The sequence below is a fragment of the Aureobasidium namibiae genome, assembly GCF_000721765.1.
Source record: "Aureobasidium namibiae CBS 147.97 unplaced genomic scaffold scaffold_5, whole genome shotgun sequence".
Taxonomy (NCBI): domain Eukaryota; kingdom Fungi; phylum Ascomycota; class Dothideomycetes; order Dothideales; family Saccotheciaceae; genus Aureobasidium; species Aureobasidium namibiae.
Window position 1 is genome coordinate 620,983 of NW_013581204.1, and position 26,915 is coordinate 647,897.

General features: G+C 51.6%; 11 protein-coding genes across 11 annotated transcripts; 4 read left to right on the top strand and 7 right to left on the bottom strand.

Annotated features, from left to right (window-relative positions):
- Window positions 1-2,264: 2,264 nt before the first annotated feature.
- On the bottom strand, window positions 2,265-2,756 carry M436DRAFT_21547 (uncharacterized protein; the record flags this gene model as incomplete). The annotated part of the gene is made up of 1 exon (XM_013573400.1): window positions 2,265-2,756. A coding segment is annotated over one exon (492 nt), but the record flags the coding sequence as incomplete, so codon positions are not given.
- A 1,343-nt stretch (window positions 2,757-4,099) lies between these two features.
- Window positions 4,100-5,020, bottom strand: M436DRAFT_71388 (P-loop containing nucleoside triphosphate hydrolase protein; the record flags this gene model as incomplete). Its single annotated transcript, XM_013573787.1, has 1 exon — window positions 4,100-5,020. One exon carries the CDS (start codon window positions 5,018-5,020, stop codon window positions 4,100-4,102), a length of 921 nt encoding a protein of 306 aa, XP_013429241.1.
- Window positions 5,021-5,934: 914 nt separating this feature from the next.
- M436DRAFT_42385 (putative PHD transcription factor) lies at window positions 5,935-11,250 on the bottom strand (the record flags this gene model as incomplete). The annotated part of the gene is made up of 5 exons (XM_013573494.1): window positions 5,935-6,505; window positions 6,536-7,132; window positions 7,185-10,698; window positions 10,754-10,802; window positions 10,852-11,250. The coding sequence occupies 5 exons, from the start codon at window positions 11,248-11,250 to the stop codon at window positions 5,935-5,937; spliced, it is 5,130 nt and encodes a 1,709-aa protein (XP_013428948.1).
- An 815-nt stretch (window positions 11,251-12,065) lies between these two features.
- Window positions 12,066-13,400, top strand: M436DRAFT_42777 (uncharacterized protein; the record flags this gene model as incomplete). The annotated part of the gene is made up of 3 exons (XM_013573567.1): window positions 12,066-12,292; window positions 12,386-13,160; window positions 13,227-13,400. 3 exons carry the CDS (start codon window positions 12,066-12,068, stop codon window positions 13,398-13,400), a joined length of 1,176 nt encoding a protein of 391 aa, XP_013429021.1.
- A 100-nt stretch (window positions 13,401-13,500) lies between these two features.
- Window positions 13,501-14,253, bottom strand: M436DRAFT_43141 (thymidylate kinase; the record flags this gene model as incomplete). Its single annotated transcript, XM_013573642.1, has 3 exons — window positions 13,501-13,915; window positions 13,966-14,074; window positions 14,130-14,253. The coding sequence occupies 3 exons, from the start codon at window positions 14,251-14,253 to the stop codon at window positions 13,501-13,503; spliced, it is 648 nt and encodes a 215-aa protein (XP_013429096.1).
- Window positions 14,254-14,448: 195 nt separating this feature from the next.
- Window positions 14,449-15,953, top strand: M436DRAFT_42962 (tRNA-guanine transglycosylase; the record flags this gene model as incomplete). The annotated part of the gene is made up of 3 exons (XM_013573609.1): window positions 14,449-14,638; window positions 14,716-15,706; window positions 15,764-15,953. 3 exons carry the CDS (start codon window positions 14,449-14,451, stop codon window positions 15,951-15,953), a joined length of 1,371 nt encoding a protein of 456 aa, XP_013429063.1.
- Window positions 15,954-16,296: 343 nt separating this feature from the next.
- M436DRAFT_42481 (uncharacterized protein) lies at window positions 16,297-16,633 on the bottom strand (the record flags this gene model as incomplete). Its single annotated transcript, XM_013573512.1, has 2 exons — window positions 16,297-16,490; window positions 16,549-16,633. The coding sequence occupies 2 exons, from the start codon at window positions 16,631-16,633 to the stop codon at window positions 16,297-16,299; spliced, it is 279 nt and encodes a 92-aa protein (XP_013428966.1).
- Window positions 16,634-17,076: 443 nt separating this feature from the next.
- On the top strand, window positions 17,077-17,586 carry M436DRAFT_42223 (ribosome biogenesis protein Nop10; the record flags this gene model as incomplete). Its single annotated transcript, XM_013573454.1, has 3 exons — window positions 17,077-17,201; window positions 17,448-17,497; window positions 17,561-17,586. The coding sequence occupies 3 exons, from the start codon at window positions 17,077-17,079 to the stop codon at window positions 17,584-17,586; spliced, it is 201 nt and encodes a 66-aa protein (XP_013428908.1).
- Window positions 17,587-18,006: 420 nt separating this feature from the next.
- On the bottom strand, window positions 18,007-19,302 carry M436DRAFT_42941 (D-site 20S pre-rRNA nuclease; the record flags this gene model as incomplete). Its single annotated transcript, XM_013573603.1, has 1 exon — window positions 18,007-19,302. One exon carries the CDS (start codon window positions 19,300-19,302, stop codon window positions 18,007-18,009), a length of 1,296 nt encoding a protein of 431 aa, XP_013429057.1.
- A 4,317-nt stretch (window positions 19,303-23,619) lies between these two features.
- Window positions 23,620-25,231, bottom strand: M436DRAFT_42812 (uncharacterized protein; the record flags this gene model as incomplete). The annotated part of the gene is made up of 3 exons (XM_013573576.1): window positions 23,620-24,498; window positions 24,550-24,708; window positions 24,764-25,231. The coding sequence occupies 3 exons, from the start codon at window positions 25,229-25,231 to the stop codon at window positions 23,620-23,622; spliced, it is 1,506 nt and encodes a 501-aa protein (XP_013429030.1).
- Window positions 25,232-25,545: 314 nt separating this feature from the next.
- M436DRAFT_62336 (pseudouridine synthase) lies at window positions 25,546-26,809 on the top strand (the record flags this gene model as incomplete). The annotated part of the gene is made up of 2 exons (XM_013573713.1): window positions 25,546-25,582; window positions 25,644-26,809. The coding sequence occupies 2 exons, from the start codon at window positions 25,546-25,548 to the stop codon at window positions 26,807-26,809; spliced, it is 1,203 nt and encodes a 400-aa protein (XP_013429167.1).
- Window positions 26,810-26,915: the final 106 nt, after the last annotated feature.

Sequence of the window (26,915 nt, forward strand, 5' to 3'; positions counted from 1 at the left end):
CCGAGATCGACTCCTGCAGCGACGGAAGCAGATGCGGCCAGCAAAGTGATCGCACTACTGCTGGCTCCGAGATTCAGACCGATGCCGACACCAGCGCTGGCGGTGATATTTGGTAGTAGTGGTCCGACGGTGATTGTGCTAGAGGAGTCAAGGTTGAGGACTGCTCCAATGGTGGCGCTTGCGACCAGGCCTATACCGCTTGACCCGACTGACAGTCCGAGGTCGACACCTGCTGTCACAGATGGTGCAACCGCCACAGACGCTGAGATGTCAACCAGAGTGATAGTGCTGCTACCGACACCTATTCCAACGCCGGCATTGCCACCGATACCAATCGAAGGAGTAATAGCAGCGTCTAGGCAGACGTTGAGCACATTCCCACCAGGGGAGCACAACGCTGACGGTACGGAAGTGATTGTTGCGGGTTGGGAGGAGCCAACCAGGCTAGGATTCAAGCCTACGCTGGCACTTGCTCCTACTCCGACTCCACCTGTTCCAACAGAGATGCCGAGATCTGCACTCGCTGCAGCAGAAGGTACAATTGCCAGACTTGCTGATACATCAATGATTGTGATTGTATTGCTGCCGAGACCAGCGTTGATCCCGCCTTCGGCGCCAACAGATGGCGTAATCGCTGCATCGAGGCAGATGTCTAGCACATTGTCGTATACTGAGCAAGTAATAGACGAAGATGCAGCTGCGGTTGCAGCAGGTACATTGTTGGTATTAGTGAGTCGAGACGCGGCATCAGCGCTAGAAGTCAGAGTTATGATGTTCGTGACAGAAGGCGTAGAGACAAGCGAGGTCGAAGACGGGCTTTGTAGTGCTGTTGATTGATCGGTTGTACCACCACTATTCGCAGCGGTAGGTGCGGTATCAATGGTTGGATCAAGTGAAGCTGCGCTTGTCGTATCGTATGGAGCACCATCTGACAACATATTCAACCCTGATGGCATGGGTGCTGCAGTTGTGCTGTGATACGTTGTACTGGATATATTATCCTCAGATGTTTGGACGAATGTGAAAGTCGAGTCAGCAGCAGTCGATAATTCTTCGGATATTGACGAGCTGAAAGAGCTCGTTGGTGACACGATCGATGTTGGTACAGAACCATCGCTCGTCGGCTCCGTGGAAGCTGCTTGTTGAGAAACAAATGTATGTGGACCGCTAGTAGAGGGCCTTGTACTTGTCCCTGAAAAGCCAGAACCACCAGCTGGTACGTTCCTTATGCCAGAGATTGCGCCTCGTGTCGAGGGTCGGAACGAGAACTCTGAAGCAGAGGTGCCCGTTTTGAGATAGCAACTCCCAGCATATGTCCACGCCGTACACTCTGGAGTTTGATCACAGTAGGTCATACAGTCGTTGAAGTCTGGTGCAGAGGCTACAAGGACGTCGTATCCTGAAGTCTCGTCGTTGCAACCGATCGTGTAGGAGCCTCCTGTGTTGGCCTGGACTATGTCGCCGTCGACCGTAGGACAAGAGTAGTTTGTTGATGGAGGTAAGCCAGACGACTCGGGAGAGTAAGACGCAGTTCTGGGAAATGAGGTCGAGGCAGCGTTGAAAGTCGAGGTGTCAGCGTTGAAGGTCGAGGTGGCAGCACTGTTGATGGAAGCGAATGCAGTATCAGAGGACGAAACATTTCTGGAGGAAGACACAGGTCCGCTCGTAGTCGTGCGGAAAGTCTCACTGGCGCCATTATTGGTTCCATATGACAGTGTACTCGAAGGCTGTCCTGTATTTGTTCTAGAAGAGGCGCGAAGACTAGCTGGGAGGGAACTTGGAGCAACGGATGGGGATATTGTAGTAAAGGTTGCTGATGCTGTCGATATCTGCGACGATTGATCGATGGTCGTTGATGCATCATCTGCGAACAGCGATCAAATACTTGAGCGTACAATGTAACTCGTTGACGTGCTACTGGTCAAGGCAGTTGCAGAAGTCTTGACTGGTGTCACTAGAGTGGCAGGCGTATCTGCCGCGGCCTGTTCACTCAGACTTGAGGGGCTTGAGACAGAGACTAGACCTTGACCACTTAGTGTAATGGCTGCAGACTGTGTGCTTGTAGTAGCATCTGTGAATGACGATACAACCGTTCTAGAGTCGGTAACGAGACTGATCTCAAACACTGGGCTGGATGAGCTGAGAGTGATACTGATCGTGCCCACTGTCGAAGTCTCCAATGATATCCGAGTGACACTGGTCGATGTGGTAGTAGTAGTCGTTGGGTTTGGTGTTTTTGAAGTCGGTGTCCTAGAGACGTCGACCGGCAGGGATCTAACTAGACTTGTGCTTCTGTATGGGACCATGCCACTCGATACGACTTGCGCGACCCTTTTCGCTATCAAGATCGCAGTGGCTACGTTCATCTGCAGGATGCCGTCGTTCGAGTTTCTGTTACTGACTAGCGTACATGATCCATTCTGGAATGTGAAGCCTGAACAACTGTTAGTACCCGAGCATATTTCAGAGCAAGATGCTAGGTCACTCGTCGCCAAACTTGAGGTAATATTGCTGCTCGCAGGGAAGAATGTGTTGCAGAGAATCTCATAGACTGATCCAGAAGAGTCCACTAATCGGGTGCCATCGGCGCCAGGGCAGATGTAGTCTGCCAAGATGGCTGAATCTGAAGTTGAGGAGCCCACACGGTTGAGGACGCTGCTTTTGTAAGAGCACGAGCCGGATGTTGCAGTATACGACACACCAATGCATCCGGGGATGCTGCCACAGGAGTCGAGGCAGGACTGCAAATCTGGCTGATAAGTTGTTCCGAGGTTCGAGTCTGGCTCATCGGTGCTACACAACAGCTGGTAAACCCGCTTGGCAGAGTCTGAGTAGTACATCCCATTGTCTCTGGGACACGTATAAACAGGGTTCATGGATGCCGTTACTAGCATGGTGGAGCTAGCTATCACCATAGCAGTCTGCTCAGGAGTCGTTGGTGTACTATGCTGTGACATGGTGACAACATCGCTAGACGCTTCGGTGGGAGAGTTCAAACTCGACAAGATCAAATCGGCGGAGGACAATGATGCTGATAGTGAAGCAGTTGGCGAAATCAAACTACCCGCGAGACTTGAGGAGCTTCTCGACGCCGAAGGAGCGACAGTGCTCCCAGTATATGGCGAGAATTGGTCTCCATATCTCAATGAAAAAGAACTTGATGAGCTCGAATAGAACGTGGCTTCGTTTGGGCTCCGAGGTTCAGATAGAGAGCCTGTTGGCTCAGCGTCCGATTGAAGAATCGTTGTTGAAAGCCGGGTAACCTGCGAGATGTGCTTGTTGACAGGGAAGATGCTATAAGATGTAGATACTGATCCATCTGCAACAGTGATAGCCGTAGAAGATACCGAGAGGACGATGGTAGAGCTTTGGCAAACCCCTGGCGAGGTTAGATTGGAGTCACCGTGTGTTCTGTTGTTCGCTCACCTTCTACACGGCTGTTTTGGACGAATTGGGTTGCATTGTGCAGAACAAGCGGCACGACAGCGGTCCCTAACAGCATGTTGTCCCAGTTATGAGGTACTAATCTTCGATAACGTATCTGGAGGGAATCGTGACGATGCGTTCAACGCCATGATTATATGTTGCCCGTTCAACGATATTACAGAAGGTGGAAATATTGGGGTAATTTAGTTAGAGCTCTCCTTGGTATGAACATATTTGCTATACGAACACAACAAAAACAGTCCACTGATTGTGACAGGATCTATTTCGGTCATTGTAAGCGGATACGATGCGAGTCCAAGTTCAGAGGGATCTTGTTGGGTATTTGATATACGCGAACGTAACATTCTAGGCAAGTGGAGACGAACCAACTCTCATCGATTCGCTTGTGATTGGGCGCGGTCATCTTTTGAAACCTTCTAGCGCACATGAGGCGTGGAGATGTACTCGGAGACGCCGATGTGTATGGTAGCAGGCCACGTGCCCTCACTCGGCATGCCGAATCTATCCTCAGCTATGCATGCAAGGATGAGTTGCCTGTGACATGTCTCGTGTTCGGCCCGAATCGCATTGCATTCCTCGGGCTCGAGAGATATCTATCCGATGAGGCTGAGCCAGGACGGCTTCTTGTAAACGATCGCAGGCGGTCGGTTCCTCAAGGTTGAATGTTGGCGACCAGTTGACCGACAATATTATCGAAGATTGTGAATAAGGAGCAGCTCTGGTATTTCTCTACCAGGGAACCATCGTCGTTCTCGGGCATTTTGGTCTGCTCAGACACCTCCTGACCAGCAACGACCGTACCTTCAGGATAAGTTGGTCGCTTGCCTTCTTCGATAAGAGAAATGAAAGCCGGATCGATAGGTACACTGCCAAGGAAGGGAACACTGAAGTCTTTGGCCATGACTTCACCACCGCCTTTCGAGAATACGTTGGTGCATTCCGCGCAATTTGGGCACACGAACCCGGCCATATTCTCAACAACACCTAGAATATTGATGCCGGTCTTCTTGCAGAAATTGATCTCCTTCCTGACATCGGAGACACTGATGGCTTGTGGGGTTGTCACAACCACGGCCCCTGATACTTGACCAGGCGCTGCGTTCTTCATGAGAGTCTCCACAAGCGAGATGTGTTCGTCCGAAGTGCCGGGAGGTGTATCGATTAGTAGATAGTCCAGCTTGCCCCAGTGAACATCTGAGAGAAACTGTCGGACCATTGCCGTTTTCTTTGGTCCACGCCAGACCACCGCATCGTTACGGTTACCAAGCAAGAAGCCAAGCGACATGCAATGAAGAGATCCAACATGCTTGCTGTTTTCTGATGTGCTTGAGGTTGTGTCCTTGGTTTCGTGCACAGGTACCGGTAACCAGCCACCAGGTGCTTGTTTGACCTTCGAAGATTCGATGCCGAGGAATCTTGGCATAGACGGCCCAGTCAGGTCGATGTCCAGTATGCCAACCGAGTGCCCTCTCAGCGACAAGGTGAGAGCCAGCTGTGTAGTCACGCTTGATTTTCCAACGCCTCCCTTGCCGGAAAGCACAAGGATGATCTCGTTGACATTTGTGAGAGACATACTGCTAGACTTTGAGTATGGCCAGTCGACTGTGTTTCAGGCTGTCGAGAAATTTTGTACTTATCTCGCTCAGATGCTCGCGGACTTCGAAGAAAAGCGATGTGATTACCAATTCGGCGGCGAGCGATGACGGAGCGCGTCAAAGGGCTTGGCACTTTTGAATAGAGCTACCAAAAAAGTTCACCTTGATAATTACAGCTGGTTCATGGTTTCCGAAGTTCCATTGTACGGGTCCGTTTTCGTCACTCTACTATATTACGTCTCACTCTAGATACGTGTATTAACCGGAGAGACCAGATCGTTGTAGGATGTGTCAACGCAATGAGAGAACAAGCAAGGAGATACGCAATTCTACCGGAAACACACAATGTTCATGACAATGAGCGATGTGCTCCCATCAACATCGCACAAGCCCAGAAATATAACAGGGAAGTACCACAAGAGAGCTGGTAGGCCTTTGCCCGACTCTGGCACGTTGCCTGACATGTACTGCTCATATGATGAGGCATAGAATATTGAGACAGGGTGACACGCGTAACATACGACATTGACGGTTCATCATCTGGAAGCAAGGTTGGGTAGAAACAATTCTTGTACAGTTGCGAGAGCAACTTTTGCTAGTGCTCAAACATGATAGAGTAAACCAGAACCATAAGGGGCCAGCAAACAAAGCAATGACATCGGGTTATCGTACAACAAAACAACAGCTCGTGCTGTGAGCCTTCAATTTCCTCCTAGGAATCATTGAACTCCGTTCCGAGCAAAAAATGAGAATAAGGAATAGGGTGACTGAAAAAATCGCCGCCTTGCGGACGTGGGCCTGTAGCCGAAGCAAGACCAGAAACAAAAAAGAGGAATATAGGAAATTGAAAGCAAGACACCAGCGATCAGGGCGAGACATCCTGTCCGTCATACTACTCGTGGTTCACAAACTCATCCATGTGTGCCTCATCTGGATGGTCTTGATCGTGTCCGCCAGCGGCAAAAGCTTCGCCAGCAAGCAGGTTCTCTCCCTCATGACCCAGGGTAGCGTGGTCGTCATCGTTGTGTACCATGTCCGCGAAGATAGAGTCGAGATTCGCATTCGTGTTGCTGGTCTGTGGGCTGCTGAAAGATGGGCTTGCTTCGGCATGCACCAATCTAGGACTGCCAGAAGAGCTGGGTCGTTTGTCGAACATAGCTCCGCCAGCAGTAAAGAGCGCAGGGTCGAGGTTCATTCCTGTGCTGAACATCGGAGGATGCTGTGGCGGTGATCGTGAGACAGCGAAGTTTGGTGGAGGTGGCGGAGATGTGTGAGATGTGTAGTTGTTCGAAGTGAACTGTGCTGGATTGACAGTATGAGAAGGTTCATCCGGAGTGCGAAGCGGTGGCAAACCAAACGACGGGGGTGCGAACAGTGGTGAATCACGATAACCTGAATTGACCATAGATGGGTTTTGAGAAGGATAGCTGAACGACGGGGTCTGTTGCGGGTACCCAGGCCTGCTGCTAGGCGGGCCAGGTGTTGCTGTCGACATGCTGGACGGAGTATGGGCGGCAGGGGAACCAGCAGGCTGAAGCGGCTGGGGTGGCTTGTGTTGGGCTTCACTACCCTTGCGCTTGTGAGGCTTGATTTTGTATTGGGGAGGAAGATCATCAGGATTGGTGATACCCAACGACGCCATGAGCTTCTGCTGCTTCGTAGGGCGGGGCTTGCGGGTCGAAGAAGAAGAGTCAATGACTGGCGGAGCTTCTGGAGCTACGGGTGCTGACTTGTGGAGTTCTTGACGCAGGAAATTGGTCTCGTAAGCAAGAAGAATGTCGGCACCTTCGACCTTTCGAAGATAGAAGCGGAGTGTGGTCACTTCGTCCGGAGAGACTGTCAGAGGGTTGACGTATGGGCGGATATAGTCCCTGAAGGCTTGAGCAGTCTCTATGATGCTTGTAAGAGTATCTTCCTCTTCAGGCTGGAATGGCAAATTCTCCAATTCGTCTTGCCAAGCAATGAGCTCTTCAAGCTTTGGACGAGCAGCATCGCGAGGAATCTTCAGGCGCCAGTCACAGATGGGGCAAGTGTACTTGTCATCTTCCTTGACCTTGCCTCGAGCGATTTTGAGACATTTTCCATGGTACCTACACGTACATTAGTGATGCAACTCTATCTGAACGAAGACTTAAGACTTACCATTCGTGACACAATTCACATTCAATCATCATGCCAGCTTCGGGTCTGCGGCAGAGACAGAAGACATCGGGGAAGTTGTTCTTGGTATCGAGCTCCGGAGTATGTTCTCTTGACGAGGGCTCGACTGGCATTCTCGGTTTATCACGGAGCTCGAAGCATGCGTCGTTCCTCTCTTTCACCAAGTTCATGTGTTGGTGCAGGATATGTAGTGGCGCATTGGCTTTGCCGAACAATTTCTTACCACGACGCATCCAGTCTTCGTGACGACGTTGCTCTTTCTCGAGGTCGACAGTGCCAGCAGGCTTGTTGTTCAGTTCTTCAAGAGACGCCATGACATCTCTGACATCCTTGTACATTGGCCGTGATCTGAACTCAGAATTCTTGCTCTGTTGATACAGGGCAAGAATCTTTTCTTGAGCTTCACGCTGCTTCTTGAGTATGGCATCAACTCTTGCGAGCGTGTCTGCAGTGACTGGTAGGCCAGCTGCCTGCTTTGAAAGAGCATCCAGTTGCTGGTAGTGGACATTTTCGACACTCATGATCTCCTTGGCCTTGGCTTCCCAGTATTCGCCCTGCGTCTTCGCGTCTCGCAAGCGAAGTATGTGTGGATTCGTCTCGGGAATGCCAATCTCCAAGCCCCGGCTGATGAAGGCGTCGACTTCCTGAAGCGTCTGAAGATGCACTGGACGAGTATGAGCTTCATCGAGCCATTTGACATGGTTGAGAAGCTTCTCGAGGTTCTCTAGCTCAGGAAGATCGATGTTAAGGCCTTTGCCAACTTCAAACACTTCCTCAATTTCCTGAGTAGATCGAGGTTGGTGTTGTTGACCCATACGGATAGCGACTGCTTTTGCTTTGAAATCGTTGATATCAGCTTCCCGTTCGCGCAGGGTCTTGTACTCTGGACAATCGAAATGGATCTCGTCAGCGGTGGCGAGAAGCTTTTGCATGTTTTCGAAGTTACGAAGCTCCTTGTCGCGCTCGTCTGACTCAGCAACCATTGACTTCTTGCGGGAAGATTTCCCCTTAGCTCTGTTCTGCTGCTTACGAGTAATGTAAGCGGTAGCCTCTTCTACCCATTCGTTGCAACGCTCAACATAGCGCTTCAGATCTGCAAGCTGCGGGATGTCGAAGGGGATGCGCTCACCCTCGTTCAGCAAGGAGCGCAAAATCTTCAGTGACGGACGAGGCTCTTGGCCAAGATAATCGTCAACCTTCTGTGCCCAGGCCTCCGGAAGCTTAGCTCGGTCGACCACCTTCTGCACCATTGACTTCAGCTCCTTGTTCGTCATGCGAAGAGAAAGGACGTGATCATGAGCTGGACTGGCATAACGATCCGATTCTTTGGAATCGCAGCATTCATAAGCACCCGCGTGTAGCAAACACATGACCTTACCCGACTTGCTGCACACATACCGCGAGAGGAAGCTGTAACACTTGCAGAAGCTGCAGACATACTCCTCCTCGTCCATGTCCTCTGTGAAGACCTCGGGCTTGGCAGTGTATCTTTCGCCTTGGTAAGTGTCTTCTGTCGGCTCGGCGTTATCTGGCTGCTCAAGGAAGTGCTTGCGGGCTTCCAATTCCTTGTCCAACAATCTTTCTAGGGCGGGAGCGAGCCACTTTGCGGTGTTGATAGATTGATCACGAGAAGCGGCTGTGAGTAGGAGTTCGTCATGAGAGAAACACGGCTGTCGACGATAATCGCGAAGCCTTTGCACACCACTTTCGCCGAACGGCTCCCAGTCGACAGGTGCGAAGTTGACAGCTTCATTGAGATTGAACCCGTGGTTGAAGCCAGCATGGTACGCTTGGGGGAAAGTAACGACCATTTGACCTGCTCGTTGGTCAATTGCATAGACGCGAACGCCAGCTTTCTTCAGCTTCTCGGGTGGCATCAAAGTCACCAATTGGAACAGAAGATCCGGTTGCGTCTCGAAGAGTTCAGGCACAGCTTCACGCATCGCATTCTCAAACTTCTCAGCATCCTCTCCAGGAACACCATACCACGTCTTGGTTGCTCCGAAATGTTGATAGTTAGCTGAATAAGCGTAATGATCCTCGTTGTGCCAGCAGAAAGTGGAGAAGACCATGCCGACATAGAGCCACGGAACAGTCATGCCAGAGATATCTGTCTTGATGTGCTTGAACAAGGATTCGCCATACAGCGGGAGTACATTCAGGTTCCAAGGATCTGTCGAGTAGGGATCGCGAGGCTGCTTTTCGATAGTAGGGAAGCCACTTCCGTGAGTAGTCGAGTGAATGTCAGCACCGTATTCAACCTCGACAGTTTCGGTAATGTTTTCGACAAGTCTCCAGAACTCGCGCTCAACGTCATCTTCGTTGACGAGCCTTCGTTTGTTGAGGATAGGATCGAAGGGCATCTTGTCCGCAAAATGGTTCTCCTTGAATCTGTTCGCTCTTTCCTGGAACGCTCGAAGGGAATACACCTCGCCTTCTTCAAATCCAAATTCGCCTGTACCGACAAGACACCGGGGACAGTGCCAGTCGTTTTCGGGTTGCTGCATCTTCACAGGAGGCTCGAGACATGCGCCATGATATCCACAGTCGCAACTATCACATATCAGAAGTAATCCCGGATCTTCTGGCTTCGCACAAGTTTCACATGCTTCGCCTGGAGGGAAGTTGCTGCGTTCCCTTGCTGGAACAAACCTCGGGGTCGATGTCCTAGGTTGATGCATGTGCGAGCCTGCTACTGTTGGCGCCGGCTCTCTCTTCAATCTCTTGCTGCGCCTCCCAGATGCGTCCAGATCTCCGTTCGAGTCTTTCTCCGCACTATCAGTCAACGGTCGCTTTGCTGAGCTGCTTGGTTCAAAGTTTGGCGTGGTAGTTTCATGAAGCTGTGGGCTGTCCATAGTCGCCCGCGGCATCGAGCGTGGGTTCTCCGGAGTCGCGTGAACTCCGTTTGGGCCATTCACAGGTGTGAACCCTGAAGGACGATTGACTGATGTGAAACCTCCGTTCACCGGTGTAAAGCCTTGTATAGGAGCCGGCGCTGGGGCTGCAGAGGTTGGTTTTACTGGCGTTTGCTGGGCCACGGGCATTCCGGCATCCAAAGAAGCGTTTAGCGCAGCAGATGCGCGCATGGCTGGAGTGTTCTCACCATTCGGGGTGTTGTTCTGCTCCTTCTTAAGAGGCGAGGTACCCGGGGAAGGGGTGAAAGGACCGCCATTTTCCAGCTCCAGTTGATGTTGAACTCCAGGTTTGGCGATTCGAAGGTAGTCCTCGTATGGTTGTAACCATTTCTGATACGAATTCTTGAGCGAAGTCGAGAGGCTGGACATGATCTTTCCACTGTATCCAAGATCACGACCGATTTCGGCCCATTTCTTCTGCTTGCAAACTCTTTCGAAACCACCTCTGGCCTCTACTGCCTTTTTGAGTTTGTAGAGATCCAATGGTCGTTTGTCCACGCTTGGAAAGCGATTGAGGTTAGTACCATGTTGCCTGTGAAATTTGGATAGTTGATCCAGATAGTTCAGATTTGCTCGAGTTCCTTATCTCGGGTCAGCCAATGCACATGGGAACCAATAAAAGGCTATGCGACTCACCTCCTTCCACAGAGTTCAACTCCTGACGTCGCACACGGAAGTGAAATCGCTTTGATTGTGTCAGTAGAAGCCGAGCAACAGTGATGTACAGTACGCACTGATGTATCGATGGCGAAAGGCATCTGCCATCCTTCGGGAGGGATGATCTTTGCAATTCCGTACTTTCGACCTTCAGGCTCGATCTTGCGCATATAGGCCATAGGATCGCGAAACTCCTCTTCGGTGGGTCGGAAGGTAGGACCCTCGGGAATGCTGTGCAGTCTGTTTCTCTTTGTGATTTCGGGCGCAGCATTTGGTTGTCCTCTCCGCTCTACGCTGTCCAAGTCGAGGGGTTCTGAACGTCTTGCGCTCAACGGCATAGGCGCATTGTTGATGGTGGCACTCGGTGTATGAGCAGCTGATTTGGGTTTGGCGGAAGTGACATTGCTGGCAGTAAATGTCGGGCGATTTGCTGAAGAGGCGGCAGCAGCCCCTCCGCTGCTTGGAGGCACGACCATTCGCAAGAGTTGGTGGAAGTGATGAATATGGTGGTTGTAACGAAGCTGAAATTAGGCGACTCGATCGTAGAGTTGTCGGTATACGACGAGGTTCAAGAGCGGCGACGATGGCTAAAGGGTGGTGCTGCAGCGTTGGCACATTCGAGTGTGGAGCGACGGGGATCGGAAAGAGCGAGCGAGCGGACCAAATCTGATATGTCTAGGTAGGCGCAACGCACTAGGCGGGTGCTGATCTGAGGCGAAGACCAGGGGACGATGGTCACTGTCGCATGTGCATAGATTCGAGGTTTGTTGCTTGCCCTGGAGGCCTTGGAAACGAACAAGTGGTTGCAAAAGGCACTGCTGGAATTAGAAGGACAGGTGCAAATGTGGAGGTCGAATCCGATACGGCAGGGACGAGACCGTCGACAGCTTCTTGGCTTCCGTGAGCCGCCGCGTGATGCCAGATCCATCCCATCTGCCTTGTTCCTGAATCATCATAATTTAAACTTGACCGTTCTGTGATCTCTTTGTGTACATGTGCATTCACACATTGATATCGCTACTGCTAACTATCATGCTACACTAACGACTCTCACGTATCCAGTGTTTTACGCCCTTCGTTTGATGTGATTCACATCAAGAATACATCCGACTTCCATGGTCGTCTGATTTGCCGCACAGCAGATCTGCAGCCGAGAGCTTCCCGCTTTTGACAACCAATCACATGTGAGTAGGTTTCACCTCGCAGATTTTGGTCCTCCTTGGTCCTTGGAATTTGACTAGAGATTATTCTCTCGTATCCAATTTTTTAACCGGTCCAAGGCACGTTTGCAATGGACAGGCCGATACCTGCGTTTTATGCTTGTTACCTACTGCGGTCAACAGTTCGCCACCAGAATCTCTATGTTGGAAGCACGCCACATCCTGTCAGACGTTTAAAGCAACATAACGGAATTGCCAAAGGTGGAGCAGTGAGAACATCGAAAGACACATTGCGACCATGGGAGATGACTTGCCTTGTTACTGGATTCCCTTCAAAGATCGCTGCTTTGCAATTCGAGTAAGTCTACCTTCAAAGCGCTGTTTGTTGTCATCACGTCATGTTTTTGAGCACGTGTTACGGGCATCGTTCTCTCTAACCATGAATTGCTAGGTGGGCATGGCAAAACACACATCAGACTCGACACATTGCTCCGGACGAGCGTATCACTCAAGCCAACACAAAACAGAGATTCTCGCCCAGAACTGGCAAGGTACGCAAACGCGTAGGACGCCCTCGAATGTCAATGCATGATAAGCTCGCGAACCTTCATATTCTGTTGCGAGCAAAAAGTTTTGAACGTTGGCCATTACAGGTCAAGTTCTTTGCCGAAGACGTGTTCAAGATGTGGCATAGATGGACGGTGAATATGCCTGAAGTGATTCGTCAAGGTATCGAGATTGAGATGGACGAGTCAGTTTTACAAAGGGTGTCCCTGGAAGAAGACCCTTCTAACCTCATTGGCATCCACAAAATCGACCCTACATACCTTCATATGAAGTTGACACTGGAGAAGAGTCGAAAACTGTTATCAGCTCCGAATACCAGCTGTATCATCTGTCGCTCCGCTTTGGAGTCTGCGCAGGATATGGTGCTTGTCTGTTCCAATCAGGAATGCGACTCGATCTTCCATGTTGCATGTCTGTCGACACATTTTCTGAGAGCCGAACATGGCGCACAAGATGCGATTGTGCCAACATGTGGATATTGCCCATCTTGCAAAGTAAGCTTGAACTGGGCTGACCTGGTCAAGGACCTGAGTTTACGTGTTCGTGGTGAGAAAGAAGTCACAGCTTTGTTCAAGGAGCCGAAACGCCGCAAGAGAAGTGCAAAAGAGAGTACAAAGAGCGCTGCCGTCACGAATCATGATGAAGCGGAAGAGCTCGATGTTCTGGTAGATGAGAGCGATCCTGAGATTGATCTTGACGATGTCTTGCTGCAGTCAGACTACGAGGATGTGGATCAAATCCAAGCTACGCCATCTGGCGGCGACGATTGGAAGCTGGTCGACGAGTTGGACGAACAAGACACACCCGGAGTCGTCGCTTCAACAAGCTCCTCAGCTGTCAAGACGCGGAAAGCAGTCATAGAAGACAGCGATTGGGATGAGGCTGAAGTCATTGAATGAGTCGAGAGGATGTTTGATGAACCAAAAATTCAATATGAAACACCTCGGCTTGAAGTCCTGGTAACTGATTCTTTTGACGGTACGAACATACCAAGCTCATCTACCATGGCTGGATGCGCCGTAGAGGGCTCGTGTCATCAATCTTGCTGATGCAGGTTTCAGTATGGTGTCGGATCGCATATTCGACGTCCTCGAGACTTTGGCCGGCATCGATGGTAACAAAATCAGATCCGTCGTCTGTGGCCCGAATGTCGGCAAAGAGCTGGCGAACGCGATTTTGAAGTTCCTTCTTCTCGTATCGCTCCTCACCCCAACCTCCTCTGCTTGCAGCGTCCTCGGCGGAAATATCAAGGAAAAGGCACAGATCAGGACGAGGAAGGCCTTCTTCAGGATGGCGGCACCAAGCAAGGTCGAGACTGGGGTTGTTCTTGGCCGCAGAATAGACGCATCCAGAATAGTAGTACCTGTCAATTATGACGGTGGTTCCGGCTTTGATGTCTGCCTCGATCGACGCTCTTTTCGTTATTAGCGAGTAATGATAATGAAAATGTCGGAAACCACCTACACCGCCTCCCATCTGTTCGCAGAAAAGAGTAGATGAATGACATGGTCTTCCTGCTCACTCTGACCTTGCAAGTAATTGTTGATCATTTGGCCAATCGGTGTTGTTCTATCTGCCAGTACAATCAGCTCTCTCTCAGGGCCTGACAAGCGACTGGAGTTCCATACCAGGAAACCGGCGATGCTTGACGGGCACACCCCTTCCGGAAAGATACGACACTAGCCTCTCACATTGTGTCGACTTTCCCGACCTGTCCAAGCCCTCAAACACAATCAATTTCCCGCGAGCCATATTCAAAAATTCGTGCTACGACAGACAAGGAGATTGAGAGTCGTGGTCAAGAGACGAATTTACGCGGTTCAACGCGAAGTGACGCGCGCGGATCAACGGCTTGGCAATGACTTCCAAGTTTCTCACGTGTGTAGGAGCTCTTCCTGGTGGCCTCGATAGACCAACATGGTGTTGGAAAACATGTCCGAAAGCACCATGTTCAAAGCCACGGCATCATCGGGTAGCGGTGCGTTGCGGACTGGAGTGCTCAGCTTGCCCAATCGACAGGCTATCAAAACACCACATTACCTGGCACTCGCTTCGAGAGGAGCCATACCGCACTTGACCCAGGACAATGTAGTCAAACACACAGGCATTCGTGGTGCATACATGGCAGCTGAAGACTGTACGTTTCCACATGGCAAAAATCGCCTGAACAGCGAAGCTGACCGAATGTGTGTGCTCACCAAAAGAAATCAAAAGTCGTAGAAAAAGGTACCCCAATTCTCAACTACAACCCGCCGGACGGCACTTCACGCTTGCGAGCATACACTGCCACCCCGGACAACCATGTCCTGATTCTTGGAGCCCGCCGTTCACCGCCCGTACCTTCGCCGGGGGCAAGCACTGATAGCCATATGAGCATCATGACTGCTTTTGGCTTCACAAAACTCCAGGACAAGACCTTCAGAGATCTGACGACCTCGCTCAACCCGGATATTGTGGTCGGCTTAGGAGATATTCCATACGGGTACTACAAGGTTAGCTACAAGAAGATCGACAAAATCACAAACCGGACAGCGAAATGGATGCAAGCACATGTGGACGAGAGAGCCTTGGCCAAGAAAGAGCACGGAGCTGGACTGCCCTTGTTGTATGCCCCGCTACTGCCCATATCTGCCGAATCGCAGAGGTACTACGTTGATCACCTCGAGGACATGGCACAAGACATACAAGGTCTAGCCATCTACAATACAATCACCCTGGGAGATCTGCCTGGACACCTGAAGCATCTTCCTCGCCTTGGGCTGACCGAACCTAACAATCCACGTGCAGTCCTTCAAGACGTTGCCCAAGGTATTGATGTCTTGACTCTGCCTTTCCTCAGCGGCATCACAGATGCCGGCGTCGCGTTGGACTTTCAATTCCCTGTCTCTGTTTCCATCCCGGAGGAACCTCTACCACTAGGTGTGAATATGTGGGATACTAAGCACGCGACCGACGTATCAGCTCTACGAAAGGATTGCCCCTGCTACGCATGCACGAACCACCATCGCGCATTCCTGCAACATCTATTGTCTGCAAAAGAAATGCTGGCCTGGGTGTTGTTACAAATTCACAATCATCAGATCATGGATGAATTCTTTGCTGGTATACGTCAGAGTATCGATCGGGGCACATTGGAACAGGACATTGCGGACTTTGAACGTGTTTATCAGCCCGAACTGCCAGAATCAAACGGCCGTGGCCCAAGGTAAGGAGATCTCCTGAGCGCATAGCAAAAGTGTGGCAAGACTGACAAGCTATGAAGACTACGAGGCTACCAATTCAAGTCAGAGGGCCCTAATGAGCGTAAGCGGAATTCGGCACCGTTTACAGTGTACAAGGCGAACCCCGACAAGAGCGACAAGATTGCACAAAAAGATTCAGTACCTGTACCGGGCCCCGATGCTATCGCAGAAGACCTTGAGAAGGTCGGATTTGCCGAAAAAACCGAGTAGCATGCTTAAAAGCATGGGAAACGAGGAGCTGAGGTGGACAGAATCCCGTTCACATCCTGTCCGTATGCAAGAACATGTAGCACGTGGCTGCAGAAGTGCACAGCCACTTCAGTACCCAGTAACCAGTACCCAGGACGTTTTCACTGAGAGCCATAGCATCGTACACTCTCCACGAACCGGTCGATCATCGCGTCAATACTATGCATCTGACAGCTTCAGTTCCGCCTGTGTGTGGTCTTGAGTGAGAGTTGGTAGTTGTAGGCTTCGGCAAATCGCGAGGCATGAGATGTAACAGATGATGTGTTACTCGAATACAAATATGGGAAGTAGGCTTTGACCGTAATTACAACAAGGCCTTCCTTGCCAACTCAATCTTCCTTGCAGCCTCGCCAGCTTTGTAGCCTCCTTTTGATACGCACACCATACTTCCATCGTCCAACTCGACCTTGTCCTCGACTTCGGGGTGGCTACAAGGGCAGTGGTGGGGGAAATGCACACATGACAGGGTAGAAGGACAGAGGTATTTGTCGCAGTGTACTGTTGGACATGTCTGGTCAGCCATGTGTCGCATAGCAGGCTTGCTGGAGACTCCTACCGGCTTCGTATTGTTGCTTGTACCATGAAGAGTCCGAAGCAGCGTTTTGGGCTTGTTGCTGCTGTTGACCGCCTTGGTTGAACATTTGCTCAAAGAACTGGAACTGAGCAAATGTAGGTAGGACAAAGAGCAGGAGAGTGGTAAAGAGGAGGGAGAGTGGTGTCTTCATGGTTGCACTTTTGTTCTGTTGTGATTTGGGCCAGGTAGTGTAGAGTTTGGTATGAGAAGTCAGGCTTCTGCTATGTTCCGAATGTAAGAAGTCGTCGAAGATTCTTGTGGTTCTGTAGAGAGTAACAACTTCAATAAAGCAATGATTAAAGACCAGCTGTATCTGTCCGCCCTTGGGAGCCTTGGAGCATCCCCGTTGCTGCCAAGACAATCCACAAACTCCGCCAAAGCTTCAGCACTTTGGCGTATCTTCACGAATTTTTCCTCCATCCGCGCCGCCAACGATTCGATAACCCGACGACCCACGACCAAAGTCACTTCTTTTCCTCTTCCACGACTATCGCACACAACACCGCCAACATGCATTTGATGTACACTCTCGACAACCAGGGCAAGCGTGTCTACACCTTGAAGAAGGTCAACGGCGCCGAGGTCACAAAGTCCGCCCACCCTGCTCGCTTCTCGCCCGACGACAAGTACTCGAGGTAAGAGAATGAAATGTCTTAGACGCACCACACGGGAAAGAGAGGGAGTCAGGAAGAGAAGCTCCAAGAATCAAGAGAACATTGCGATCGGTGTGGGCATACCTCATCCGGTCGCAGATCGAGGGCACACGACATTCATTGATGCAGAAGAGGATGGTTATACGGCGAAAGAAGGGAGATGAACAGTGTGGTTGCGAACAGACAGAGGTAATACCAGTCACGAACGATGCTAATCATGGCGAACAGACACCGCGTCACCCTCAAGAAGCGCTACGGTCTCCTCATCACCCAGCAGAGTACGTTCCAACCCGAACACAATTCTCCTGCCACAAGATATCTCGACTAACGCAATCAAACAGAGGACCTCAAGGTTCTTGGCCAATAAGCGCGCTCTAGCATTTCTGGAAGCGATCATGGACATTTGAACAAATTTTTCGTACTATGGGAAAAAGAAAGGCGTTCTACGGCGCAGGCTTGTATTGGAGGGTCGGTCTCTTTTTGAGAAGGAATTGGCGAGACGAGAGTACGCACGCGATGTTCTCGATTCGATCATTCGAAGTGGTCGAGTCGCAAGCACCATTGTCGATCGCGAAAGCAGAGACTCAAAAAAATCATCAAACATTTCAAACGCCAGATCTTGTCATGTCTCCGAACATGTGTTCTGTGAAAGCACTTTTGTATACTGTTTCCCACATTATGACAGTATAAACTCTCCAATTGCCATAAACACCGCTGCATCAAACACCTTGCTATGCAAGTAGGAACAAAAGATCATACCGGACATTAATCAAGTCTCCTCGCACATCTATCGTTTCTTCGAGTTGACGTTGCGGCCGCCACCTACCTTCATCCGGCCACCGGACCTGTTGTTGCGGGCTCCGGTCAGGATGCTGGGCAGATAGTCCTCGTCCATCAAGTCTCTTTCCTTCCTTCTCTTCTCCTCCTCATGATGTCTGGTGAACTCCTTCTGATCCTCTGCAAGGATGAGATCGTTGCCCCAGTGCCCCTTACCTCCACCTTGAACTCTTCCGTTTGCGCTTCCGTGCACGGGCTTGGGGATGCTGAAGCGATCGCCGCGGGTGTTCCATTGCATGTTCTTCTTCAAGTGCAACTTGAACTCGCCGTTGGAAGTTGTGCTGCAAGCCACTCTTGTGAGTGTGGGACTGCCGCATCTGGGACAGAACTGCTTGCTCATCTCCTTGGTTGTGCAGAAGCAGGCGTGGCAGCGCAGGATGTACGTCTTGAGGTGCTTCACGCGTTGCATGGTCGGAGAGATCAAGTTGAGGTTTATTTGCAAAAGGACGTTTTGCATGGCGAAATCTGTCGTCAGAGTTGCAACCTGGAGAACGCTTTGGGCCGATTGGGTGCTCTCGGTGCTGCCAGACGAGTCCTTTTCCTGGTGCTTCTTCAGGTTCGAGGGAGTGATCCAGCCTCCATCAGAGTCTTCGCCAGTGTCCTCGGCCTCCTCTTGTGCAGTCGCGGTGGTTTGGGCCAAATCGGCAGGTTGGGCATCTTGAGCGACGGGTTCCTCAAAGGAGGAAGGCTCTACCTCGTCGATCTCTGACTTGGCCAAATCTTCGGAGATTTGCTGAACAGACGAATCGGTGCTGGAGTTCTCAGGCAGCGTCTCGGTGGTCTCGTCTTGCTTGGTCTCGGTCGCGTCCTCCTGCTTGCCGTCGGCGGCCTCCTCAGACTTGACGTCCTCCTTGACCGGGGGCTTGCCGTTCATGCCCTTTTGTCCAGGATTTTTCCTCAACCTCCAGTCGCCACCATTGCGCTCACACTCTAACTCATAGGCTAGGGCAACAATCTGAATATCGGGCTTGGAGAGAACGTCCAGATCACCAGTCTTGCGGGCAAAGTCGGTGACAAACTTGATGCTAGCGGGAGTCGGCGAACGGATAGTCAGGAAGGGCATTAGTTGCGTCTCTACACGCGTACGGGTGGCAGCATCTCTGATTTCGGTGATGATGGCGGGGACAGTGACGATTTGCTCGGATTGCGCCAGGAGAGTCGATACAGTAGGATGGTTGCGGATAATAGCACCAGTATCCAGGACGATGGTGTGTACCGGCTTCTGCGACTCGATGGTTGCGCTCATAGTTGGTGTTTTCTTAATGTCGTCGGTCGCAGGAATTCTGGAAGGTCAACTTTTTTCTGAACATGTTTGTCGCCCGAGGACCCTGGCTGGCCGTGATGCGCCAAGAGACTGTTCCTTAGCCTCTACTCTCACGTCTATCCTCATGCCCGTCTCCAATCCAGTCATTGCGACAGCCAAATAACATCATTGTAGGTCAAGTTGACCAGTCAGTTCCGAAGAACTCGTCAGCAAAGACACGCCTATAATATTACGGCTGCATGGTCTGGTGCAGTTCGAAAACATGTTCGCAAGCGCTGTAGTACCGTCGGTAGTCTGGACGCATGTCAAGCACAAGCTTCCAAAGACTTTAACCTACATGCAGGAATGTGCAAATCAAACCAACATCAGCATCGACTCCAAGGAAACACAAAGCAATGTGTCTCTAACGCGATCATATTGCAAGATACGAGACGCGTACAGGCTTATGGATGGACGTGGCGCAGGGCCACGTCAAGTGTCCACGAGACCCGACAGCAGCAGCTGGCACATGCCTGCAGGGATCAAGCATGGAACATGGAACATGGATGTGACATCTGGCTTGTCCATGCACACGCGAGATGTAGGCACGTCGTGTCACAGTGCGAACAGCTGCATAGGGCCCAAAAAGACAGAGAGGCAATTCCCCAGGGCTGGCAGCGCGTGGTGCAGCGTGCCAAACATGCGAATCAAATGCCCGGGATGAGCCGGCCACTTTCAGACTTGAGCAGGGAGCCAATCAATTTTTTAATATCAATGGCTCAGAGGACGGCCCACGAGCGACAAGCACGCATGGCGGTGTGGTGTCTCGGAGAAGAACAAAGACCGGGGGAAACACAGAGAAACAAGCTGCAGCGCTGCAACACAGGCGCTGGCAGCACAAAAGCAATACAGTAGACATGCAATGCACATGAAATCCTAGCAGCCATCAGATGGCGGTGGTCTCTGCGCGGGTCGGCCGGCAGATGTATGGACGGGGACGGGCCAAGCAGAGTGGTTTGGCGGCTTGTGCTTTGTCGCTCGCTAGCGGGGCTTTTGGCTGTCAAGTGGTGAAGACTTGTGAGTTGGCAGAAGTCGGAGCAGCATCAGGTCTTGAAACCTTCGTTCAAGCTCCCTTTGACCTCGTCGAAGCTTCCCGTCCGCTACCGCCGTCGTCCCTCCACGTTCTGTCTTTTTTGCCAGAGTGTTTTGCTCCCGGCATCATCATCATCAACAACCAACACACTTTTCTTACAGCAGAATGGCCTCTGCACCCACCACACCCGGCGGTGGCCTCGACCGCTATCTGGTCATCCACGTAGCCACGACCTGCGACGAGCACGGTGTCTATGTGACCAAGGACTCGGCAGAAGTCATCGAGCTGGGCTGGATCCTGCTCGATTCAAAGAACTGCGACGAGGTAGGCAGGAACGCTGCTCTTATCTGCAATCCCGTCTAACGCTCCTTCTCAATGCAGCTCCACCGCGAGAGCGTTCTCGTCAAGCCCGTCAATACTCCCATCACCCCGCTCTGCAGTAAGACAAGCCTCGACCCACCATCGCCGCTGACAGGTCATTGACACGTTGTGCAGCCAGCCTTACAACCCTCACCTGGGAGCACGTCCGCAATGCAGGCTCTTTCCGCGATGCCATCAACCGCCTGGACCAGTTTGCCCAGGAGCACCTCACCAAGAACAACCACGAGTTTGCCTTTGTTACTCTGGACTCGTGGGATCTCCGCGTCCAGCTGCCTCGTGAGGCTCGCGACAAGGCTGTCGTCCTTCCCCCGTACCTGCAGCACTCGCGCACCTTCGACCTCCGTACCGAGTACCAAAGATGGCAGGCTCACCACCCCGAGTCGCTGCCCTTCGGCTCCAGTGCCTTGACCAACATCTGTGCCGCCCTCGAGGTCGAGCCCGTCCAGTCTTCGGCCCCCATCAAGCACAACTTGCCTTTCCACCTGCAAGCCCTGGCTCCCGCCTCGCCTCGCCGTGCCATGGAGGAGGCCGTCACTCTTGCAAGAGTTCTTCGTGGTCTGATCCGCAAGTCTCAGCCTCCCCACGAGCACCCTGATGTCCTCACTCGCCCCATGGATGCCCGCGCAGACGTGCGTGCTTTCTTGTCTGAGCGCAGCAAGGTCCTCCACATGAGCGGTCTTCCCCACGACACCACTCAGTCCGAGTTGGAGAGTTGGTTCACGCAATTCGGTGGTAGACCCATCGCCTTCTGGACCCTCCGCACCCCTGACCAGCACAAGCCTACCGGCACTGGCTTCGCCATCTTCTCCTCCCACGAAGAGGTATGTTGAGCATGTTCAATGCTACACTCCCAAATTAACATCCCTTCTAGGCTGCCGAATCCCTCTGCATGAACGGCCGTGCTCTCAACGAGAAGGCCATCGAGGTTTCTCCTTCCTCTTCGCGCGTCCTTGACCGTGCCGCCGACATTTTGACTGCCTTCCCTCCAAGCAAGAACCGTCCTCGTCCCGGTGACTGGACTTGCCCCTCTTGCGGTTTCTCCAACTTCCAGCGCCGCACTGCTTGCTTCCGCTGCTCCTTCCCTGCCATGGCTGCAGCCCCTGACCCAATGTACGGCTACGGCTACGGCCACCCTGGCATGATGGGTCCTCCTGGACACCACATGGGTCACCACCACATGGGCGGCGGCGGTATGCGTGGCGGTGGTTCCACTCACGTACCTTTCCGTGCCGGTGATTGGAGATGCGGTGCCGAGGGTTGCAACTACCACAACTTTGCCAAGAACGTTAGCTGTCTCCGTTGTGGTGCTTCACGTGCAAGCGCAGCTCTGGTCGCAGATTCCAACTACCAGCAGGACGGATCTCAAGGCTTCGGAATGGGCCCTCCTTCTATGGCTGGTACCCCTGGCCCCGCTCCCTATGCTCCCCAGCAGGGTGGCTTCAACTCTGCCGGAAACTTCCCTGGACAGAGCTACGGTGGGCCTCAGTCGACCTACGCACTCCCCTCCGGCCTCGGTGCTGGTAGCTCTCCCTATCCTGCGATGAGCTCTGCCTACGGCCACAACGCCGGCATGCCCTCTGGTGGGTTTGACAGCCGTGCCGAGGCCGCTTTTTCCGCAAGCCAGAACAACTCTTCGTTCTCCAACGGTGGCGGCATGTACGCTGGTGAGCAAGCTACTCCCGACCCTTTCACTTTCTTAAGCAGTGGCCTCAGCGGCCTCAGTGTCTCGGACGATGCCCGCCGTAATGGCGCCAACCCTTCCAAGTCTCCTGCATAGAGTACTTGGCGGCAAAGACTTTCTGGATGGAAAAAGAAAACCTCACCAACAGCAAAACTGTCGGAGGAGATAACCGCACATTTGTATTGGAAAACCGGACCGTGTACACCAAATCAATTCGGAAGGGGCAGGGATAAATATGGGTTTTGCTGTTTTGGTCGAAAATTGCAATGTCAGTCAGCGTCGGCGCCTGGTGGGGGTGATCGGGAACGGTTTTTGATTCATTTATACAACTTGTGGGAGTTTTGTCTTTTGCTGCTTCATGCCGTATAAGATGATTGTTCATGGAGCAAGGAAAAGGTGGCAGGAGCATTGCAAAAAAGGAGGTCTGTGGTGGTTCTGTGTTCGACAAGACCACTAAAAGGGGAAGCATTTCAGGAGGGAGACAAAGAGGAGTGTTGGGCAACACATCTATCATCATGGCATCTTCTGGCAGAGGAACGAAGGAAAGGGGGGAGGAGAGGCGAGTAGGGGAGTTTTCCTCGTTCTCGTGTGTTTGTCATTTACTTGATTGTTCTCTTGAACTTGTTGACATTTTTTGAAACATCTTTCTGATTTCTTTTTACATTGTCTTTGCCATGATTCTTCTGCTGTTCCCGCATCACTCAATCACATAACAGAAAATCAAAAAATGACACGCGAGGGGAAGGAAAGCAGCTATGGATCTTTTGTCCGAGTCTAGGTGTTGTCCCACGATCACATATCTTCCTCGTCTACTCACTAAGGTTACCCCAGCACTATATGGATGCGAATCAACGTGCAGAGCACCCACACTCGCTCGAACGAGGCTAAGGTCACTCGTGATGGTGTGAAGCAAGGTAGATACCCATCTCTCTATTCCAGTCTCTTGTGTCTTCTCTGGCATGAGAGCCTCGAACTAAGAATGCTGATACAATTTTCAAATCTCCCCTTTCTCTAGCATGTACAATCAGGCCTGCTGCCAGCTGATGAGCTCTATCCTCTCTCTCTCTCTCGTGGTATCATATCAAAGTATCAAAAAGTCCTTCCGTTCTCCAAATAAAAACGCCAATGTAAGAACCATCCGTTCAAGAGTACAAATCCCAATTCGTCAGTAGCGTTGGGTGATTGGTGGTGGAAACTTGCTCGATGCAGCCATCCCTCTGACTCTGTCCATCAACCTGTTTACCGGTAGATAAGGTGCCTCCATCCGACGCACCAATTGGACTCTTTTGTCGTGATCGAAATCGTGAGCTTGTGAGTGCCGTTTGATCAGGAGCTGTGAACTCGGCTCAGAGGCTGCGTATGTTTTGTGCATACATCCGTCCACAGGACAATGCCAGACATCCCCGTTGTTCGCTGCGTCCTCGAAACGAAACGGTAATGAGGTCTCGCGTGTTTTCGTGGCGATGGCTTTGTCGTCATCCGAACCCTCGGATATTTCCTCGATCTGTCTGTCACTGGACTCCTCAATCTCGGTCGCAGGATTGTCGACCGACATGACGTCTGGGCCAAGAGAGTCGGGTAAGACTCCTGCAGCTCTCTTGCTTTGTATGGCAGTCGGAGACCCCTTTGATATGTTATTTGCCCGTGGGGCGAACTTGCTAGGCCTCGGTCTCAGAGCTGATTTTCCTTTACCTTTGCCTCCGGTGGTGCGGATCTCATCATCGCTTGAGGACATGTTCTGGTCGACGTGGGTTCTTGGTGTAGTGGTGGTTGACACAATCTCGAGGATCTGTTCTACTTCTGGACTGTTGTCTAGGACCATAGGCAACGAATCCAATGTTGCATTTGACTGTGATCTCGTTGATCTTGTTGAGCGAGCCGAGCGTGCAAAGACAGCAGATTTTGGAGTCGAGCTTTGTTGTTTGGCCGTTGCCTTTTTCCTCCTGGCGCTGGCAGTCGAAGCCGCAGGAGATTGTGAAGCGCTATTTTGCGACGATTTTGCTCTCGGCGGTTTTATCCTCGTCTGTACCAGAACAAAGTCATTCTGAAAATCCTGGTTAGCTATGGCTGGACGTGGAGGGGTGGTGCAACTTACCGGAAACGTGACTTGTAACCACGTGTAGAGGGGTACACGGGACCACTGCAAATTTTCCTTATTCATCAACATAGATGCTATCAGGAAATGCCTATGCTTAGTAAACATTTCGGCAACATCTGCGACGTCTTTGCATCCTTCAAGGTTTGCCTCGCTGCACTGGCGATGAGAGTCAGCACGAAACCTCGAGGCATCGATAGCTGAGACGACTGACCTTTTTGAAGAAGTGTGGAGCCGACAAGTCGGCATACTTTTTCTGGGCCTTGTAGCTGTCGGCCATAAAGTACAGCAGCTTCAGAGCCTGGGTCATGTCGCTGTATGTGTCTTGGTATGCTCTGCTCGGCTTGATTGTGAACCAGCCAGCCTGACCAGCAGCCCATATATCCAGCGAACCATCTCCATATTCACCATAGGAGAACTCTTTGATGTCTGTGAGGTCGATTTGAACGGCGCGACGAGCAGTATTGTCTAACCAGGATCCGATGTTATGAGAGTTTGGAGGTTCAAGTTTTCCAGTGATGGTGAGTGGTCGGTATTGTCCAGCATGCAGTAAGCTCGCAGGAGCCCTAGTCGGGTCTTCTGGGTCATAGACAAATGCTTGCTTGAGTTCGAATTCAGGCCATTCGTCCGAGTTCAGTTGCGACGGGTCGCGAGGGCATAGTATCGAACTCTCGGCGGTCATGATTGCATCAATGTGGTTGTCAATGAGATGGAATGCATCTTCGACGCTGAAGAATGGGCGTAGCACTACTAGATGAACAAGTGAATCAGAGAACAAATGAATCAGACTCGAGGAAGTCGCGACCAACTCTTCTCTTGCAGTTGCTCCAACTCGCGAAGAGCACGCGCGATCCGCGTCACTGCCGAAAACGCCTTTGCCAAGCCCGACCTTGGTGGAGGCTTGAGAGCTTTCCAAAGATTTGTTCGCTCCTCTTCTCTGGTCATAACGACACTCTGCAGATGGCAAAGAGCTTCATTTGGAAGTCAGTCAAAATCATGAGCGATCCTTCTCCTGTTGTTGAAGGTGTCTTTGGTACGTCTTGTCCCACAATTTCACTTCCACAAACCCACCACTGACACGAATTTCCCTCTAGCCGTACACAAGCCACTCGCCGTCTCCTCCGCTCAAGCTCTCCGCGATCTCCAAAAACACTTGAACCCCTCCAAAACATTCGCTCCCTGGATCCAAGCCGAAAAGAACAAACGCGACGCCGATGCTGCCAGATCTTACAAACGTTCACGCAAGCAGAGACAGGCCGTCCAGGTCAAGCTCGGTCATGGCGGAACTCTCGATCCTCTGGCTACCGGTGTGCTCGTCGTAGGAGTCGGCAGTGGAACCAAAAAGTTGCAAGGTTTCCTCGACTGCACAAAGGTGTACGAGACTGTTGTTGTCTTTGGTGCTGCAAGTGATACCTACGATACCGAGGGCAAGGTCGTCAAGAGGGCCCCTTATCAACACATTACCAAGCACATGGTCGAGGAAGCCCTGCAAAAGTTCCGTGGTGACATTATGCAACGCCCTCCCATCTTTTCCGCTCTCAGGGTCCAGGGTAAGCGTCTTTACGAGTACGCCAGAGAAGGCAAAGAAGTGCCAGTAGAGATTCAAGAAAGACCTGTCACGGTATCGCAATTGGACATGGTGGAATGGTTGGACCCCAATACACACAAGTACAATTGGCCTGAGAAGGAGGCTGAAGACGAGGAAAAGAAGGCCGTGGACAAGCTCTTGCCGCAAGTCGCTAGCGAAGCACAAGCTACCACTGCCCAGGAACCACAACCCGACGCCGACGAGCTGAAGAGAAAAAGAGAGGGTTCCGACGGGCCTGAGGTCAAAAAGATGAAGGTTGATGGCGCCGAAGCAGCAGACCAAGCATCAACAGTCAACGAAGGTGCTGCACAAGAGCAAAAGCCATGCCCAGCACCGGCAGCTCGTATAAGAATGACCGTTTCGTCGGGCTTCTACGTTCGCAGTCTATGCCACGATCTGGGTGCAGCCGTTGGCTCGCTTGGTCTCATGGCTGCACTGGAGAGATCGCGACAAGGTGAGTTTGAGCTGGGCAGGAACGTGCTTGAATTCGAGGATTTGGAGAAGGGTGAGGATGTCTGGGCTCCTAGACTCACAGATCTGTTGGCACAATGGCAAAAAGACCATCCAGAAGGTCAGAGCGGTCACACACGCATCACGGCCAAGAGACAAGGAACGCCTCCTCCTGCAGAACAACAACAACAACATCGCAGAAACTCATCCTCACCAGCATAGAGGTTGGGATAAGAGCTTTCATGACTAAAATAAACCTTATCTCGATACCCCGTGGCTTCTGGTGGCTAGCATGTGTTTTTCTTTTGTCGTGACTTCAGTAGAACTT